The 21,183-nt window shown below is 43.5% G+C and overlaps 1 protein-coding gene across 1 annotated transcript; it reads right to left on the bottom strand.

Moving 5' to 3' along the window:
* On the bottom strand, positions 1-21,183 carry maco1b (macoilin 1b). The gene is made up of 11 exons (XM_076299296.1): positions 20,793-21,183; positions 17,830-17,971; positions 16,123-16,249; positions 14,269-14,392; positions 13,004-13,182; positions 11,911-12,478; positions 10,891-11,049; positions 5,635-5,817; positions 5,282-5,402; positions 4,890-5,064; positions 1-2,427 (listed from the first exon to the last, which is right to left on the bottom strand). The coding sequence occupies exons 1-11, from the start codon at positions 20,870-20,872 to the stop codon at positions 2,225-2,227; spliced, it is 2,061 nt and encodes a 686-aa protein (XP_076155411.1). The 5' UTR covers positions 20,873-21,183; the 3' UTR covers positions 1-2,224.

Genomic DNA, 21,183 nt, shown 5'->3' with positions numbered 1-21,183 from the left:
TGCAAGAAAACCCTTCTTTAATCCCTTGAAAACCTCACAGAAAGAGACCACAACTGAGATCCAGACTGGAGGAAAGAGACAGAGCAAGAAGCGACCAAGGGCAAAGGAAAAAAAAAAAAACAACAAATGTTTTTCCCATTAAACGTTCAGCTGACTGACCTCTTCCCATTATTTCCAAACACAGGAACCATTGTCATCTGCACTTAAAAAAAAGAAAATCTGTTTGTCCAGCATACCACGTAAACACTTAAAAGAACCAACCACATGAAATGACAGCAAAAATCACATAAATCCATCAATCAATCTAAGCCCTGCGGGAGGGGACATAAACATTAAGCAGAACAGGTTAACTTTGTGGCCTCAACGTACTGTATCACTAATACTTATTGTCTTGAACAAAATGAAAATACAGTGACATTCCTCCTGAGTTCACTAGGATCATTGATGCACTGTCATGGCTCCACCATGGCAGAACGTTTTTAGACAGGACACATCCGAATGAACCTTTTGCTGCCGGGGGAGGACGTTAAACATGAGCCAGAGTCGGTCCTTTCCACAGGGATGCGCCTGGGCCACTGAAACCCAAAAGTCCTCCGTGAAAAATCAAAACAAGCTTTGGTTGTGGCAAGGACTGTGGTCAGGTATTGTGTCATAACACTGCCATATGAAAACAGAATAATAATGGATTAATCAACAGAACAACTAGTCATTCAACAGGCCTGAATAATGTGGGCAATTCCCTCCTTGCTCATATTCTGTCCAATTATTAAATGTCCTTAACTCATTACAACATTGATATCAACTTGAATGAAGTAAACCACTGGGCCAATCTGACCAGGAGTGTTGCTGTGGCAGCAGGTAGCTTCTCGTGTGATTTGGTTCCTGGGACTGCTATAAAGGAGTGACATTGCCAGGGGCGTACAGCATTCACCAAGGTCAGGGCTGTTCTATCTCTTGATTGGAAACATGACTGCGAGACTTCTACAAAGAGGCCAATACCAACAGACTGAAGCGCATGAAGGCCCTGACTAACCAAGCCTGAAGGCCTTGTGCAGATCACTTTGCCATGACCGCTACAGCGCTCAACGGAAACTTCCAGTGAGTGCTCCAGTTCTGCAAATGACCCACCAAAGGCTTCAGCTAGGCCTCTATGTAACCAGCCCTCAGCCAGCTGTCCATTGGCTAACCAAATGTAGCTCTCTCACACCTGTTCAATCGAAGAGACAGAGTGCAGCTGACTCTGGTGAGCACACCCAACACTGACAACCCTGGCTGGGCAAGGGAGTCCAGTCCATCAATGAGCTGCTATCTCAAGGCACTGATCAGTTTTAATTTGAGGGATGTTTGACCTGAACACAAGGGGCAGTGCTTAGGGGGAGGGGGGGGATGATTTAAGAGTTTAAGGGACAAAACAGGCTTGCATTTATGCTCTTTTTAAAAGAAAATTTCACTCTGCTGGATTTATTTTTTTTTATCTGGGAACATTTCCATTTGAGCTCCAAATAAACTGAAGGCTGACATATCATGTAACCAAAACCTGTTCATCGCAGCAGGGGGTGCTTAGAGACAAGGGTTTCCTCCTGTTCTTGAGATTCAAACAAGACATGGAGTTCTATCACAGAGCGAGTCCACAATTTATTACATTCCTTTGTTGCCACCGGTGGTGACAATGTTTTGTTTGCAGGTGACTTTTGTTGAGCCAGGACCAGCATGTAAGTAGAATTCGAGTGTTGAAGATGGACAACAACCCCCTCAATATAACCATACTCAATCTACAGCTAAACTCCAATGGATTGAGTGAAGCTTAGGAGAAACAGACTGACAAGAAAAGGCTTTTTTTTGGGGGGGGTTCCTTTCCTTATGCTTAAATGTAAGATGGAACGTCGTTTCTGTGAGGTTTCCAGACTTGAGTTGACCATCACTTGAAGTCTCTTTTTTGTGTCTTTTGAGTTTTTGTTTTTACTACGACAAATACAGTCACACAACACGACATCCTTCTGCTGCGCCGGCCAGATGGGGGGGGGGGGGGGGGCTGGTTAGAAGGGGAAGAGCCATGGAGGAAGAGAAAAACAAAAGAGAAAGGGATGAGGAGGAGTAAAAGAGAGATAGAGAACATTCTAAGCTGCAGACATGCAGAGTTCCACTGGTTCTGGCAGAGAGAAAGAGAAAAAGAAAGAGAGAAAGAGAAAGAGAGAAAGAGAAAAAGTGGGAGAGGGACGGTGAGTCACTTCTTGAGGGGCTGGTAGACAGAGGCGTTGGGGTCCAGTCCGGACGGGGTGGTGTCCATAAACTTGGAGGAGTAGTGCGGCGCCACAGGGCTCATGCTGCTGGTGTCTGCGGAGTAGGCCAGGCTGGGCATGACCGCCATCACCTCGGCGATCTTCTGCTTCAGGTCGGCGATCTCCTGCTCCTTCTGCAGAATCTGACCTGGAGACACAACACATGGAACATCACTCCAGTACCATTACAACATATCGACAGTAACAAGAACATAATCCATAGCATAACAGCAAGCAATATGGAATCTGAGTGTCCATACAACAACCTTGCAAGAACGTTAGGTCAACATTACACACTAGCTCCATTGGAGCTGCTCACCACCATAAGACTCAAAACTGTCAAAGGACCACAGTGTGGAGAGTGAAAACTGAGCACAATGACCCTGAGACAAAAGTCGTCCTTGGGCGTCCGGGAAAATGAAACAAAAGCAGTCCTCTGTGCCCAGCTATTCTGTCTTCTATAATGTCTACTCTAGAGCAACACGGGATAATAGGATGCTCTCACACACACACACACACACTATTAGCGGCAACTCCACCCTTTTGGTCATGTTTAAACTACAGTGACATTTCTCTATTCTGGAAAAATATAGCAGGATATGTTCAGAATACATCCTTTTTTGCATATAAATAGCTAACAAACCCAGTAGATATGTATTAAAGCCCATAATAGAGCCCTATTGAATGGTCAGTGTCATTCCAGAATCTTTTCAGATATCTGAAACGATTCTGGAATGACACTGACCATTCAATAGGGCTCTAAGGTATGATTCCATATCAGGAAGGAAAGTGGAACCTTTCAAGGTCATAAAAAAAAAATAATTAAAAAAAATATTAAAAATATTAAAAGCATTCTGTGCCATATACTGAATTATGACCGATTTCGTTACCCAAGCACAACGAGAGGATTAATGCTCTTTGAAAGCAACTACTAATTCAAAAATGAAAGTGTCTTATGAAACTAAACGCAATAGTTGGCAAATCACCACAACCCAGAGTTGGCATCTCATTTTGCCAAGTCAAACAGGAAAGTGGCTGCAGGCAGTAAGCCCTGCTGCTCGATGATCAGGACGTGCTGGGAAAATATCACTGCATCCCAACCACCCTCCTCGTGTCCAAATCTTCACTCAGAATGGCATGACATGACGCTACTGAAAATCTAATCTGGCCGCCTTCTGTCAGCTCTCACCATCACCATGACCATCACCAGCTTTCTCAACACTGCTGCTACTCGTGAACAGGATACAAATCCCTCTGCGCTGAGGCCTGTGGCCGGTTTCACAAAGCACCTTAAGTTAAGTTTTTCCCTTAAAATCTGATTTAAGGGTCCCTTAAAATAACGGTTGCACAAACACCCTTAAGTTTTCTCCTTAAGGTTTACTTTAACATGTTCCCTTAGTATTTAAGGGTTTGTCTTTATCTTGTAAGAAATCCCTTAAACTGTTGCACAAACGACCTTAGTAGTCTAACTAAGGGGAAAAATCTAAGGGACATCTGACTCTACCTTAACCATATTATTAACTGAATTGATGCTGATAAATAAAGTTTATTAACTACTTTTGACAATTCAAAATAAAACCTCTGTTAATATGCTTCCTCTGTCAAATAGGCCTATCAGAAACATGCCGTAGCATATTGTTATTGTGTGGTTTACGTAGGCTAACATTAACAATTCATGTGGATGTCTTGTTAGCCTATGAGCTTCGGTTTAGTTCGCTAGGCAAAACGTTGGTGCACTGATGACAGTCAGGATCATCTCTAACTTGCCAACTAGTATTGTTCAGTTCATGTATATAACATGCTTTACTTGCTACCTGGATAATTTCCGCGAATATTATTAAGGTAAGATGAATGATAAGATCATTAAGCTTTAGGCTTACTGTGTTGGGTGGGTTAACTAACGTCATTGCGGCAAAGGCAGTTAGCTGTAGGCTACAGCTGTTGAACAATCTCCGTGGAAACCATAGAATTTTCGTGCCGGAAAAGCCCTTTCAGTGCAGTAAATCCCTTGACGTTTCTCCTTAACTAAGGAAACATTTTAAGGTATTCTGTGCAACACCCTTAAGTAAATCCCTTACCTAAGGAGAAATTAAGTCTTAAGGGTCATACTTAAGGGAAAAAACTTAAGGTGCTTTGTGCAACCGGCCACTGGTCTTTGTAGGGGAAACCAAAATATCGCTTTTGCTCCGAGGATGACTCATGCCACCTTCTCTATAAACCTTTTTTTAAAATTCAGACAGCACATTTTCATACAGCACATTTTCATACAAGTTTAGTCTAGTTGTATGACAATATGAGATGTGCTTTATTCCCCCACAGTTATTTTTGCATGAATGCCCTTTCTCATTTGAATCACCAGCCAGGAGGGAGAATGCGGTGAACAGACAGGTTTCAGAATCATGCAGTCGTTAAAATGTCAGCATCAGGGCATGTTCACACAAACTGTTACGTTTGAATACGGGAAAGCACCAAAGTAAACCTTTTGAACACACCTAGTGTGCACATGCCTGTGTGTATGAATGACAGAATGCTAATGGTTCTGATTAAACAGGGTGTGTGTTGAAGACCGGATGTGCAGAGAGCTAGGAAAGCACACACACACACACACACCTTGTGCAATCTCCAGCTGCCTCTTGGCGTCGCCCAGCGCAGAGAAGAGGTCGAGCTTGATGCGCGTCTCGGCGCTCAGGCTGTTCTCCAGGTGCTGGGTCTTCTCCTGCATCGCCGAAAGCGCCGACATCAGTACCTCCGTGTCCTTCTCATTCTCCTTATACTTGTGCAGCTCCTGCCACATTGGGGGGAGACAACGTAGCCGCTCACACACTTGATACAATCATGCCAAAGACAAGGTTACAACTAGACAATAAGAAGGCAAAGAAGGACACTTGTCACAATAAGAAAATGACAAAGAGGGACAAAAGCATAGCTAGGAAACCTCACGCTCTTGCTGCCTCCTCGGCATGTGTTGTACATTGGTCGATACATGAGTGTGTGTTTGGTACCTGCACTGTGAGCTCCAGCTCGTGGATCTGCTCCTCTTTCTGTTTCAGGTCTTTGCTGAGCTTCTTGCACTCTGTCTCCAGCTCCAAGATTCGCCTCCGCAAGGAGTCTGTGCACTCCCCTCTGAGCAAACACACACACAAACACACATTTATTACACAAGGAGTCTGTGCACTCCCCTTTGAACAAACACACACACAAACAGAACCATTAAGAGGGAACTCTAAGATGGGATAAAGAGTTTAATATCATAATGTTAGTTGTTAGAGACATAAGTCATGAGTCTAACAACAAGTGTATCTACATTGTATCTACGTGTGTGTGTGTGTGTGTGTGTGAGATAGTTGGTCCGTACCGTGAGGCGGCAGCGAGCGCGACAGCGCGGGCGGCTGAGGCCTCCTCCAGCTTCTTGCGCTTCCTCTCGTCGGCCAGCTGTTTCTCAGCAGCTGCCCGCGCCTCCTGCTCCTGCTTCAGCCTCCGCTCCAGCGAGCCCAGCGCCTGCCGCTCCTTCTGCTTCCCCTGCACCGCACTGTGCAGCCTACACACACACACACACCAAAATACATACTTGTAAAACATTGCATTGTACACAGCAGTGGATTACTCAACCACATGTAAATGTCAGGATGATCATCATCATCAGCATCAACATTACAACATACAGATTATACACTACACACACACACACACACACACACACTAACATAGTCATATCTTCCCACATGTCTAACCCAGAGGAATTACACTGAACAGCAGAGCTATTACCACTAGTGCTGCCGCGATTAGTCGACTTAGTCGACCTAATCGACCATGAAAATTAGTCGACGGCAATTTTTTTAGTCGAAGAGTCGTTTTATTTGACCACCTATTTATTTTTGGTCTCCCGTCTCAAACGGCTCATTGTAATGTTAGTAACTCTTGAAAAGTACGACTGTCAAACAGGATACTTAGACTTTGGCAGTGATGTTTTAAACCCTGCCATGCACGCAAGTGTAAACGAGAGCAGCAAAACTGCGTGCCTGCCTGCTTTCAGCCAGCGCAATTGATTATTAGGCAGAGCTAAGTGGGGGGAGCTAAACTAGTTACGCTAGTCCAGACTCTGACTAGTATTGTGGAAATCCCAATAAATGAAGTGAAGAGAGTGGCTCACGTTGACAACGCAACGGTGTGTCGTTTATTCATTTATACAAAAAAACATGCCGCCCCCGTGATATCAACAATAAGGTGCGCGTCATTTCCCATGTTCAATAAGTCACAACGCATATTTTTTTAGCTTTCAAGCCACTGATAAAGTGAGGTAACCTATGTGGTAAGACGCGCAAAGTGCCTGTAGCCTACTTGTTTTGAACATGCTGATGTCAGGCTCATTTGCAAAATCCTCAACTCCATACGCCTTTTCAAAGTTGGCTAGACCAGCGTTTCTGAAACTATGGGCCGCGGACGAGCACCGGCCGCAACGTGGATACTGCTGGTCCCGGAGCCGCAGAGTGAAATTATTCCCGGGGCTTCGTCTAATAATTTGCTGCACAATTGATCAAGGAATCGCGGACCGACAGAAAAAGAAAACAAACGTTTCTGCAATCAGTGTCATCAAACATAGAGGCATACCATTAGTGTTCATTCAATGCATGCGTGTGCGCGAGAGAAACTGAAACCACTCAATAATGTTGGTAGCAAAGCTCCGATTCAACCTATTGAAGCTATTTAATTATGAAACAACATTTAATAGAACGATGTGGATTTGTGCAACTTCCATAAAAGCACAGACTAATACACTATCTAGCATTGTATTGTATAGTCAAATTTGAATAAAGTGGCCAAAAGCTATTGTGGCATAATTAAATGTCATGTTAATATTCTTTCCATTTGCCTACCAGTGTAAGATGCTTGCATGAGGGAAACATCCCAAAACAATGCCACACATATAATTGCTGGTGTTTTGAGAAGTATTTATCATGCAACCATGCAAAAGCAATGAATTAATGATATTTTACATTGGTAAAGCAGTCCTCTAATGTGCATGTTTTCACAAACTTTTTGTGAACAATGTTAGCACTTTAAACATTGGCTGCTTTGAAGTGCATGTATAACAATATAGCATAACAATAATAATTTAAAATGATAATTTGATGGGGGGTGGGTTCATGTAGGTGCCATGACCGGCCCTCAGGTCAAAGAAGTTTGACAAACATTGAACATTGTCTATGTCCATGGCAACACTGGCATACAAATAAAGTATATCAAAGGTCTGACATTAGACCTGATGGTAGCATTTGATGGTGATTTCTTTTTTTTACACATAATGTTTTTGAACAGTTTACTTAAGTTTTCCCTTCAGTTGAGTTCAAAATAAAATGGACACAACGAAATAACAAACACTTGATTTAAAAAAAAGTCGTTTAGATTAGTCGACTAATCGAAAAATTAGTCGAAAGATTAGTCGTTAGAAAATTAGTCGTTAGTGGCAGCACTAATTACCACATGCCTCAACACCTGTTCTGCCACAGCAAGTCATGTTCATAGAAGTGATTTAACACTCACAGGTGAAAACCATCACACAGGTATATGTACCGTCACACCCACACAGTATCACACACACACACACACCAGTGCTTCCCAAAGAATTGAATTCCATTTGTGGTGGTTGGTTTGCAGAATTAAATTGAATGCAACAGTTTTTAAACAAATTAGCACAGCGTGGTTATGATGCCAACCAGACTTAAGCACAATTTATTACAACTAGTGTTGTCACGATACCAAAATTATGACTTCGATGCGATACCTGCCATAAATATCATGATGCTCGATACTGAAACGATACTACGGCGAAATCCTAAGATATCTGGAAAAGAAAGGACTCATACCTCCTCCAAGTGTATTGAGTCATTTGTGTTGAATTCGGTGCACTTTTGTAGTGTGCAGGTCTATTCTGGGTTCTAAACTTCTAAACTTCCTACATAATTATTATTTTTTATAGTCAGTAAAATAGTAGGCCTACTTTGTGTGATTAAGTCCTTGTTATAGTTCATTTGTTGTGTTGTGTTTTGGCAATAAAGTAGCTTTAAATAGCCAAACTAGGCTAGATCTAGGTCAGTGTTGAAATTACTGCATGCAAATCACTGAATGCTATGCAGAGGGGCCTAATCTTTAGGCCATCTGATGTACAGTATAGGCTACCCTAGGCCTTCCCGTGTTCATGGGATTTCTTTGACAGTTGCAAAGGGAAAAATGTGAGGATGGTCTTCTTTGCGCCCAGTGTACAAGTACCAGGGTTGGGTAGTAACGGATTACATGTAATCTGGATTACGTAATCAGATTACAAAAATCAAGTAACTATAATCAGCCCAGATTACAATAAAAAAATTGTGTAATCAGATTACAGTTACATTGTTGGGGATTACCTGATTACATTTTATAATGCAAGCAATGCAACTTTTTAATGATAGCCTAGTTATCTTTTAATTCGACAAGCTTCTGGCTTGCCGGTTCGATCCCCGACCAGTAGAAAAAATGTGGGCAGGGGAGATGGTTGAGCACTGCTCTCCCATGCCCACATCCACGGCTGAAGTGCCCTTGAGTAAGGCACCTAACCCCTCATTGATCCCCGAGCGCCGTTGTAGCAGACAGCTCACTGCTCCGGGTTGGTGTGTGCTTCACCTCACTGTGTGCTCATTATGTGCTTCACTTCACTGTGTATTCACTGTGCTTCACTAATTCGCGGATTGGAAGACTAAAATCAAAAGAGTATCTATACTTACTTACTAACTTATTTACTATTGGGGCAGGTCTCTCGGCACACTGCCTGATCTTTTCCTCCTAATCTTAATGTAGCCTCTTGTTTTAGTGTTACCGTTTACTTTGAGAAAGTCACCAGGTCCCCCTGGTTGAAAAACATCCAAAAGGAATCATTTTCTCACCCCCACAATTGAAATGGACATGGTGTTATTCAATCTCAGGCCATGTCGCTGGGTCAAAAAAATCCAGCGAAAGCTAAATTCATTGTCCAGGTTTGCCCTTATAAAGGTTAACCTGAGTTGTGCATGTTTGGAGAATAGTGATCCATGATCACATCCATGATGACTAAGTGATCAATTTTGGGATGGGGAAAATTTCAACCACCAAAATACCACCCCCAAAGTGGAGAATAGCTATAGAATTGTATTAGTTTTGGGTGTTTTTCAGACAATGGGACCTGGTGACCTCAAAGTAAATGGTAACACTAAAACAAGGGGCTACATTAAGATTTTTGGAGGAAAAGATCAGTTAAATCACACAGCAATGCTTTACTCAAAGCAAAGAGATTTCTTAGATGTAATGAAATAATAAACAGAAAAATAGAATGAGAATTCTTTCATCAATTCAGTGGTGGTGTCTTTTACTTAAGGGACATATTTATTGAAGTAATCTAAAAGTAATCCTAAAGTAATCAGATTACGTTACACGTTTTTGGTAATCCTGATTACGTTACTGATTACAAAAATTGCCATGTAATTTGTAGTCAGTAATGGATTACATTTCAAAGTAATCTGACCCAACCCTGACAAGTACGACGTTCCAACCACTCAGGTCTTCGTCAGATATGCTTACACCATTACCTGCAATATATCTGTGTGCATTACATTACGTCTATTTCTTTGATAACATGATTTGCTACCACGTAACAATAAGCCGCTATTATTATTAGGACTCAACACGCTTTGATGGTAATATGCTCTGGGCTTTAATTAGCGCATTTCGGGTAGCCTATCCTACATCTGGGCAATAATTATTGAACAAATTGCAGTCTACATGCCATGACAAATATTACCAGTAGTACTGACCGAACATGAAATAGATTGTTTGGTAGGGTTGGTAATGTTATTCTGGCGTGAACATTGCGCTTTCATCACGTTAGCACCCTATTATTACAGCTCGTTATGTCTCGTCAAAATTCATTGATGAAGGAAGGTTCGCTTTATCCCAGAGAACCATACTCGTTTCACTTTCACAAAACAGAAGAGAAGAACTTGCCACTAACCATGTAGTTGTGTTTTCTAGCATAATCGTTAACCTGTCGTTCTTTGAACTCTTTAAAAATGTTGGGATATGTCTGCGAGGTGTTTAGCCAAGTTCCATGCGTAGCATACTGCTTTGACTTTGAAACAAATGACTTTGAAACATATTTTACAAATGGGCCTCTGTGTACCTGATGGCTTGCCTTCACTATTTGCGATGTATCCGAAATAGTTCCAGATTTCACATCACCTTTTGTTTTATCCACAAGGCCGAGGACTGTCGACAAAGAACTATGTTGACGTTGCTGCGCACTCACTCACTCAGAGCTGCCTGCTTGACACGCCCACTTGCCTAGATGCGTGCAAGGAGCAGTGAGAGCAGCAGTTCACACAGACCGTTATTATTTTAATAAAGTATCGATTCTAAAAACGTCGGAAATCGTATCGTTTTTTGCGTGAAGGCATCGTGATACCTTTTTAGTATCGATACACCGTGCAACACTAATTACAACCTGGAAAATCATTGTGTGGTGGTCAATGTTGATATTGTGGTGGGCCGCCACAAATAAGTCAATGTATGGGAAACCCTGCACACACACACACACACACACACTCACTTGTTCTGTAGGACCTCGTTCTCCTGTCGCAGCTGTCCGAGCTCGGAGCGCACACTCCTCTCGGCGCTGCCCAGAGCCCCCAGCTGGCTGCGCAGGTCCTGCTCCACCTGACGGCTGGCCTGCAGCTCTGCCTTCAGACGCTTCACGTCCTGCTCCAGCCTGAGAGAGAGACAGAGAAAGAGAGAGAAAGAGAGAAAGAGAAAGAGAGAGAGAAACAGAGAAGGAAGATTGAAAGAAATAGCAAGAAAAGGTAAATAAGGACCATGTGGAGTAGGAAAGGAAAGACAAGGGAGAGGGAGGCAGAGGAAAGGCAATGCAAGCAGAGAGTGCCAACCCTCACGAGTACGTGGCACATCACACCAGTATAGCCATAGTTTCTGCATTCACTTACTTCATCACCTTACTTCCACTGTATGGATGACCAGCCAGGACTCACTTCAGTGTGAGAGCGTAGGGGGTAGTGTATTTGTGTGAAATTATACATGTGCAAGTGGATGTTCATGTGGGTGACTATATACCAATGTAAACATGTTTGGATTTGGTTCATGGGGATTCGGTCGCCTGGGACCTATAACAACAATATGTGTTTATGTAACTCCAAGAGCTGAATGTGGCTTCTCAGATGTATACCAGTGGCTGTGGGCAGCCTGGAGTTATCTGAGCTGGCTGTTGTAAATGTCAAGTGATTGCTTCAGTATGGGACCTACTGCAATCTCTTTAAGCACAGGGTGGGACAACAAGTGCATACAGATTAATAATTTCAACAGTTGCATCCCAAATGTGGGGTCTATCATTGCATCAACCAGACCTGGATTTAAATCTTGTGCTGGTACTGGATGTGGTTTTTCACGTGGTCCAACTATATCTCTGAATGTAACCTATATCAAACCAAACCTCCAAGCAAGTAAGGTCAAGAAAGTAATGGATACCTGTTCAAGCACTAGTCTCGACCACCAATAAAATGGTGTGAACTGGAGTGTGCTTTTGTCTGTGTGTGAAGCTAAGTCTAAGGGTGTGTACCTCAGCAGTGCCTCTGGTTTGCTGAGCTGGTTGTTGGGGATGCAGTTCTCCAGTGTGTCTTTGTTGTGGCACGCTGAGGCGTTCTTGCCCCCGCCGCTCCTTTGCTTCTTGTCGCCCTTGCCCGAGGCTAAGGGCTGCTGGGCCGAGGACGGCACGCTCCCGTTGGCCGTGCCGTGCCCCCGGGGCGAGGAGTTGCCCGCCGCCGCCGCGCTGGCGTTCTTCTGGTTCTTGGCGTTGCAGTTGGACGAGGAAGAGGACGAGCAACAGGATGAGAAGGAGCTCTCCTCCTTGAGCAGCAGGTTCTCGGCACTGTCGCTGTGGCTCAGTCTCTTGCTGTTGCCGTTGGGCTGCGTCTCCATGTACTCCGGCTCCTTGCTGGAGCTGCTGCTGCTGCTGCTGCTGCTGTCGCCGCTCTGCTGGGCCCCCGAGGACCCTTGGCCCTTGCGCCCCTTCTCCCGGTACTCCAGCTCGGGCAGGGGCCCCGAGGACGGCTTCTTGCCCACGGCGGGGCCTCCGTTCTGGGATACGGGCGTCTGGGAGTCCTCGGACATCCCTTTGGCGGCTGCAGCTGGACAACACAAGGGATGGATGAAAATGATTTGAGTAGAAAAGTCTTAGAGAGTGCTAAGCTGAGCCAGAGAACACTACAATGACAAATCAAGGTCTGCTATAAGCTTATCCACTCATCCACTGCAGAGTGCACTATATAGTGAATGACTATGTTTTTGGTTCACTAGATAGAGCACTATACAGCTCTGGAAAAAATTAAGAGACCACTGCACATTTTTCTGCTGTCATCCTAAGGTTTCTGAGTGACATTCGAATGAGTTGACTGCAGGGCTCAACGTTAATCTTTAAGTGGTTAAAAGTGGTTGCCAGCTGGAAGACCTGGCATGAGGTATTGGTTACTAAAGCCAACCAAATCTGGTTGCCACTTGTAACAATTTTGTAGCCAAGGGCATCTGGGCAACCTTAATGACGAGCCCTGGTTGACTGGTCATATTCAAATTTGCAGTGGTGTCTTAATATTTTCCAGAGCTGCATAGTGAACGAGTGGATGTGCCCGCCTGCTCCTCCTCCTCCTCCTCCTCACCTTCCTCGGCTTCCCTCTCCTGCCTCTGGAGCAGCTGCTGTTCTGGTGGCAGGGCCTGCTGGAGGAGCTGCATGTAGAACTCATTCTCCTTCTGCACCTCCTTCTGCTTGCGCACACGCATTTTGTAGCTCACGTAGCTCTTGAAGCCAAAGCCCAGCGTCACCACTGGGTAGCCAATACTGTAAGAGGGAAAGAAAAAAATGAGTTAGAGATTAGTGTGGCTTATACTACTACTAATTCTCTATTGAGGAACATTGACATTGCAATACCTAGAAAATATTTTTATATTCAATCACACAAGCAGTAGAAATGATGTCAGTAGCACTAGAAATGTCACATCAGCAAATGCCAAATGCAAAGCATACTCCCCGCATTTGTATTGTGTTCCCAAAAGGTCTCGTAGCCTGGTTGTGTCTAGCCCACCCACTGCATGTTGCTAAGCCTGCATGTTGTTATTTGCCCAAACAACCAGTCAAATCAGGCTCCAACTATCTTTATGCTTCAGAGCACCTCTTCATTTCCTCCCTCTCCAGTGTGTGATCTGATGCATCTGCCTTCTGAGAGAGGACCCAAAGCATTGCTGCTCAGGGAGAGGCCTGGAGGAGCCCAGGCTGCTTGCCCGGCTCCTCTCAGTGGAAGTAACGCAGATACATAAGTTAATGGGGTGTGTGAGGGATCTGGCATAGCTCTGGGCTACTTCTTCCAACAGGCTTCTGCAGCCGCTAAACTGCACACCAAGCACTGTAGCATCCAAACAGCTGCACAACCAGCACTGCCAAAGCTATGGTATGGCTTTTTCTGTCAGTCACAGGTGCTGTTGTCATTCATCTGTGTTTAAGAAGACCGTAACTGAGCTCTTCATTAAACATTTCATCACTGAAGCCAACCTTGCAGGTCTTCAGTCATTGCTGAACAGCCTCAACAGGTTTTTTTATCCAGTCATCTCAGCATTGCTAAAGAAGGCTTGGCGGTTACGGCAACATCTCTTGCTAGAGTTCCGTTTCTTTTTTTTAATCCCCAATTGCAGCTGAAGGAAAATGAGAGTCTATGAAGCATCACTGCCAGTTCAGTTGGCCGCATTCTGCCATGTTTGTGTCCATTTCCAAAACACCGGGGCCCCTTCAGCAAAACCGAATTGTGTTGGCAACGGGGGTCCTGTCTGGTTATTTGCTGAGAAATAGTGCCATGGGAACAGTCCTACACCCCAGACAATGAACAAGTGCAAGCTAGTTTTGATATATTTGTAATGATTTAAAGCTACTTACCAGTGTGCCGCAAATGGACGGCACAGGTCCACATGGAAGTTTTTCAGATCCTTGAATCTGATAGCTGCCTCTATATATACAAAAAGTATCCATAGTGATACTGTTGGGAGACACACTCCTCTTTCTGTGAAGGAGAGAGGAAAAGGAAGAGAGGAAATACACAAGTCAAAAAACAAGTAGGCCAATAATTAAAGATGAGTTAGTTAAGTGTGATTTCTGGACAGACAAAACTATGAAAACTGGTGAATGTAAAGACAGAGCTCCTCATGGCCAGTCACTGCATACAGAGGACACGACTGAGAGATAGGGGGGGCTGCTGGGCATAAGAAGAGAGGAGGGGATCGGGACGCCATATTCAACTCCAGGGTCATTCCACCGTCACAACTGATAAATCATAGGCCAAATTTGACAGCCACCTGATACACACCCTGAAGAATTCTCAGAAGGATAAATTAGACCACACACACACACACACACAGCAAACACTCTGCAGTATTGTATAATCAGAGGAGTAGCAGCTACCTCTCACAGCTACTAATGAGTAGCACACTGCCATCATACATGCCCCCTTCAGAAATGTCACAAGTAGAAAGCAGAAATATGAAAGAACTAATACTTCATGTCAGTTCTGTATAATTACCTCATGAATTCCTGAACAAAAACCCTCCCTCACACACACCCCACGCTAAGCCCAGTAAAATCTACTGATCCAGCTGATAGATAGATAGATACCATTGGGGTTGAGGAATCACTACAGTGGGTGAAAAATATAATAAAGAACAACCATTTTAAGATTAGCAATGGATTTTTATAATCTTAATTTCCCTGTATTCAAATTCAAGGTGGTTTTCAAAATGACATCAGTTACTTTAGGCAAATGACCTGTCACCAGCTGGCCTGCAACATCAGCAACATCTTTAAAATAAAATTTGTTTTCTTTTTTTTTTACTCTTACTGTAAACTATGGAACTGGACTAAAACACACCACATAGCTGTTGGATTTTCCTTTTTCTTTGATGCAGTTAGTATCAAAAAAGATCTTATTCACTTGCCATTAAAGTTAGCGAATATTTATTTTTTGAGGTGTTTAACTTCAACTATTTAATAAGTGTATAACAGCATAAAGCTATGGAAAACACACACATAGCTATGCATTTTCTTGATACAACATATAATGGAATTATCACTTCCAACATAAGGTTAACACAACCTTCTTTGAGGACATCTTTTGGATTCATGGTCATGATGTGAGACAACAAAGATAATCATTTATTAAGATATTAGGTATAATTGCCAAAAGCTGGCTATCCATAAAATGAGTGTACTGTTGTCTTCATGAGAACAACTATGCACCAAATAACCATATGATCTTACTTCTGATGTGTCTCCTCTGCAGTTTCTGGCAAATATATCACACACATGAAGTGCACAGCCAACTTAAAGCTCCGTGACTTTTGAATTGGCAAAGTTAGCTTAACTACAAATGACCCAGTGGATCAAGCCAGGATCACAGCCCCCCTCCGGTCTCAAGTGTTCTGCCAAATCTCCATTGCGCACCTTCTGAGAAAAAGAAAACGCTACCCAGCCAACCCTCATTAGACACAGCCTACCGACATTCTGAGAACAAAATGCCACGGGCACTGTGCTGCCAGACTCCATCGCAGTGGGTGAAACAGCCAAAGCTACAAAAACCAACATTTGTGCAAGAGCTTAACAGACCAGATGCAAACCTTGATTTAGCTCTAAATCTTTACAAAGCCATGCAATGACTCCAGTGTTCATAGAAAACCTACACTGGGTTATGTGTGTAGGTGAGTGCATAATGTAAATGAATGTGCGGGAGGGCGTGCTTACCTGTATGCCACACGTACTGCACCCAGACGTAGGTGCTGGCTGCGAAGAAGAGCCACTGCACAGGAATGAAGAGCAGGCAAATGATATCTGATGTAAACGCCACACACACAAAGAACACTGAAAACGCCTGGAAGAGACCGGGAGAAACAGGGGGAAAGTGGGCTTTAGTTAAGGCCTACAAGAAGCCTGAGATTTCCAAAACAAAGACAATAATGAGGAAAAAATAATCAAATGACGTTGAGGTGAAAAAGCCTGAACACTAATTAAAATGTAGAGGACTTTTATTTTTAAGTAAAATTCAGCTGATTGCTCCTTATGGTCCTCTAGCTGTCTGTTTAGTGTTTGTATGAATACTAGAGAGTTTTTGAGCACACTGTCCTCGCTCTGTAAATGGGAAGACCACACAGTGGCTCGGTCCAAGCTGAGCCAAGACAAGCCAATCAGCATAGTGCTTCAGGAGTACAGAAGGAAGGAGTGCCTGCCATTCGATTGACTGTCGAGCAGCACAAATACTAACAACATTTTACGAAACTGCATCGCAAATTGCAGGCTGCTTCAAAGCCAAAACACACAAGCCCTTGCAGCCACACTGTGGCACAATGCTGCGCCGGCGAAAGGTCACCCGAGTTGTGCGGGACGTGTGTGTGTGTGTTCTTGTGAGTGTGCGTGTTGTTCTGTGTCTTGTTCCACAAAATAGTGTAATTACAGTTGTGGTGCACCTGCTGTGCCGTTTGAATATTCCTCTGAACTTTGAGTTAATGATGCGTGACATTTACTGCACAACGCAATTTCCCGTGCAGCTTTGGGGCAACCAAGCAAATGCAACAGAGAAACTGTATCCATTACTTTGTGGCAAACAATATTATACAGGAGCAATCAGTATGCATCACAAATCACTAAATATGAAAATGGGGCTCCACTGGACATGCCTGTATAATGAAATGGAAACGGTCCAGAGGGAGGCTGGAAGCGGAATGTGATGCGACACAAGAGTGGGGGGTGGGGGCATGCCCTCATCCGGCGGTGTCGTGGCTGCTGGTTTACTGATAGATTGGATGTAAGCCTTTAAATCGCGGCAGCAGTAATACACGTTAAATAAGATTATGGACAGCGTGGTGACCCTGCTGCTCCAGAGATGACAGGAAAGAAAAGATAACGGGGGGAAAACCCAGCGTGGGGTGGGGGCTAGGCGGGCGTGGGAGGTTGCCATTCTGTGTTACAGTCCGCAGCATTAATCTAATCTTCCACACTGAAAACCGCGAGGGGTTGGTTTGCCCTCAAGACGACAACCTGGCTGACTTTCGGCGACCTGGCACAGAAAGCCAGTGGGCTCCATGCTTGGCCTTTGGTACACAAAAGTGACCATGACAACACCAATGTTTGACAATGAAGACCATACAGGTTCAAGATAACAGATGGAAAGGGATCAGCTCATGTAGGGCTTCTTCATGTCAACCAGCTGGAGGTGAACCGAGTACTTATGAAGCATTTACTGAATTGCATTCGTTTTGCAGGCATTTGATCTATTGCAATGTTGCTCTATTGCACATCAGGAAAGAACACAAACAAACACTCTGCAATCAACATACAGAAGTTTCATTAAACTTTCATCAATCTGCAAAATGCATTTTACAAAGGCTTTCCGCTGAGCGGGTTTACATAACAACAACAGAAGCAGCAGCAGCAGCTGCATGATCCCAAACTCACCAGGCCCTGGTAGCGGAAGGAGTCGTACACACTCCGGATGAAGAGCCAGAAGGGCCACAGGTACTCAAACCTGAAGTCGAGCACAAAGTCTGCTAGCAACACCAGCCCCCACACCACCAGGAACTTCAGGTACAGGAACGTACTGATAGAGAGGGAGAGGGAGGAAAAGCAGAAAGATTTCATCCAAACTGATGTCACTTATGTAGCCTAGTACATTTGAGAAATGTAAACTTGTCACATAACACTGAAAGACAAATAGGTAATCATCAAGATGCACACTAGTGGCAGGTGATAGACTTAACTGCCACTAGTCATGTTATTTCTTGCGAGGTCATATAAATGGCAATATGAATATGCAGTCTTGAGAATAGTTATCCACAATAACCATATAGAATAGTTATACACAATAACTTCCTCACCTAGGCTTGAACTATACATGCAAGCTGCCCAAGTGGTAGTGCACATGCATGGCATCGACTATTTAATCCATAATCTGGGATGGCAAAATGTTGTCATGGGGAGGAATTCTACTGCTGAATAATGGACGATACGGCACATCCATAAATCACAAAAAACTGGCCTAGTGAAGTGTGAAGTATTCAGTATGTGAAAAGTGTCACATAGGGCCTTCTTTCAATCATAGTGGATCACCAGTCAGTCACACACATGGACATGTGGATATGACATTTTGCCAGGGGTATTACTGTGAGACATGATGAAATTATTTGGGCAGTGTGCCAAAGCTTCACAGGGAACACAAACCAAACATGTCACACAGACACATGCTCGAAAATGTGCTGCATTTAGCAACTGAAATATCTTCTCTCACGAGGTCTGCTCTTCTCCTAGACTATTCCACTAAACACTCATCTTAAAAACAGAGCAGGGGCAACCCCATGAAGACATGGCAGCGTGATGTGCTAGCAGAGTGTGTGCATGTGTTCATTTCCCAGGTTTGAGAGATTACACCCATGTTTAGCATTTGGGCTAAGCTGCTTATGATATGCAAGTCTCACTGGGCATGTGTTATGTTCATTCTGGCAATGGGCATTTGCATGATCTCAGCATTCACCACGGCCACCCACTTAGACTGTCTACTAAAAACTACACCCTTTGAGCTACTTGGAGAGGAAGGCTGATAAAGAAGCACCCAGCAGCTTGTAGAACGGTACTGAACTCGTGAGGCCCAATAGTGGAGAACAATTAAATGAATGTCAGCGGCAGAGCTGTATGATAACTGAATGAACAGCTGGCCCGTATCTCTATAACTGGCATTTAAAAAAAACGGAAAGATAGCATGAATACTATGCTGACCAATGCTGACCAGAGAGGTAGTGAAAGGGTCTGTGCTGATGGTCTGAAAGTCTTATCTACAATATGGTGGATCATTAACTGCATTGTAATGGTGGTTATTAATACAAGTCTGGTAGCTTCTATCCTCTAGGTCATTGTGAGCTAAATACCACCACAGCTGTAGAGCAGCCCCTAACTTATAACCACTGTGGGGTACCGCAGCACGCCCACAGGTGCCTCATAACCTAACACAAGGATGCAAGTCAAAGAGCAAATTTAGAAAGCCACTGTGGTTTCGTGCAATATTAGCCTAACCATAGACTGTATAAAGTCTATGAGCCTAACCTTCAAATCATCGACAGTTTAATTTGATTTGAACTCACGGAGCAGAAACCCGTGAAAGGTTCTCGACTCTAGAATCTAAACGTCTAAAAGTGCTTGGATGGGAACCAAGGAAAGTGTAGCCTACTGTCTGAACTAACAGAAAATACTGTGCCAGAGTGATCCTGACATTTCATACACTCATTGTGTCAAAAATCAAGTTGACCTTCTGCGTAACACACTATTCATTAAACACAAATACCTGAAAGAATACGTTGAATTATGTTATCTTGATGAGGACACTTGTTACGTTCACATTAATCAGGCTGCAGGAAGGATTACTTGGGGTTGTGGCAAGTCACGATAACGTCAGATGCCTCGTATAACACTGGGCCTGAGCTACCTGAACTGTTAAGAAAAGTCATAAGGAGTCATCTTCTTTAAAATGCTGAACAAAAAACATGACTGAATACAATGAGCGTATGATACTCCCCGAACAGCATTTAACTGTAGCCAAAATGTAATGTTATTAACGTCAATGATACCAGCTCACCTCAACAGATGCTAACTAGCCAGCTAACGTTAGCTGACAGGGATCTCTAGCCAGCACCATATGAACATACAGTAAATAACAATTAAGAGGACAAAAAACGAAAATGTCTGCAGTGTCAGGTAGCAATCTCATATGTTTCAGTACATAATATTCAGAATATAAAGACACAGCATTGCATGGTGATTGACTCGTTTTTTTTTTTTAAAGAACATCAACACCAGCTGTGGTTAGCCAACTAAGCTAAACGTTAGCCTCGCAAACTGCGTCTAAATGGCTTACTTAAAAGCAGTTAGCTAGCTACCCAACGTCCGCGTAGCTAACGTCAAATAGCATAACGTTAACGTTATCATTAGTAGTTATTTAGCCAGCTTACAATATCAGCGACATTTAGGTAACGTTAATGTTTGCACGGTCTAGAAATGTGTCTGTTCAATCAGAAGTCAGAACACCAGGCCCGGCAGCTAACGTTAAACCATATTTCATTGTCAAACTAAGAACATATCAACCACAGCAACAAAACATAGGGGAACGACAACCAGCAGTTCACTGGTCAAAAATAATTGGCTAGCTCAATTGCTAGTATAACTTCTTTGGATAACTGACGCTTATGTTAAGTTGTTTTTAATGAGAAAACGTTGAGGTGATTTTACTGAATTACTTAATGTTAGTTGGATATAGCTAGCCAGTTTGTTAGCATTACATTGATCCTAACAAAGGTAGCCAGGTAGCTAGCATGCTAACTAGCTATTTTCATGATAACCCAGCTCAGATAAGGACCCACAGCTATACACCATACCTGCCGTATATACCCTCGGTTATTCGGTTCCGTTTCAACGGCCGTCGGAGTTTGCTGCAGTCCGCATTGCGCCGCTTCATCCTCCCCTCCTTCGCTTTGGCTTTTTAATTCTTACTGTTGTATTTTCCAGTTTTCTTTCTTGGTTGAGTGTAACTACTAAGGAAGGATTTCAAGTAATGCAGCTATCGTTGTTATTGTTTTTTCCACTGAAACAAAGAAATAAATAAAAACACTGTCTTCAAGGCCCTCCTCTTTCCTTCAGCGCAGACTCAACAGCACACGCGACAGTTTACATACACGAGCTTGCCAGACAATCTGCTTATCCAATCAGTTTGTTCTTTACCGTCTATCATTTTGATTGATACAACAACTAGCCATATGCATTGCCATG

This window comes from Alosa pseudoharengus, unplaced genomic scaffold (assembly GCF_046254945.1).
Source record: "Alosa pseudoharengus isolate Yale_2024_CS ecotype anadromous, Long Island Sound unplaced genomic scaffold, YU_APseudo_1.1 YU_APseudo_1.1_scf_22, whole genome shotgun sequence".
Taxonomy (NCBI): Eukaryota; Metazoa; Chordata; class Actinopteri; order Clupeiformes; family Clupeidae; genus Alosa; species Alosa pseudoharengus.
This window is presented reverse-complemented; position numbering and strand designations above follow the sequence as displayed.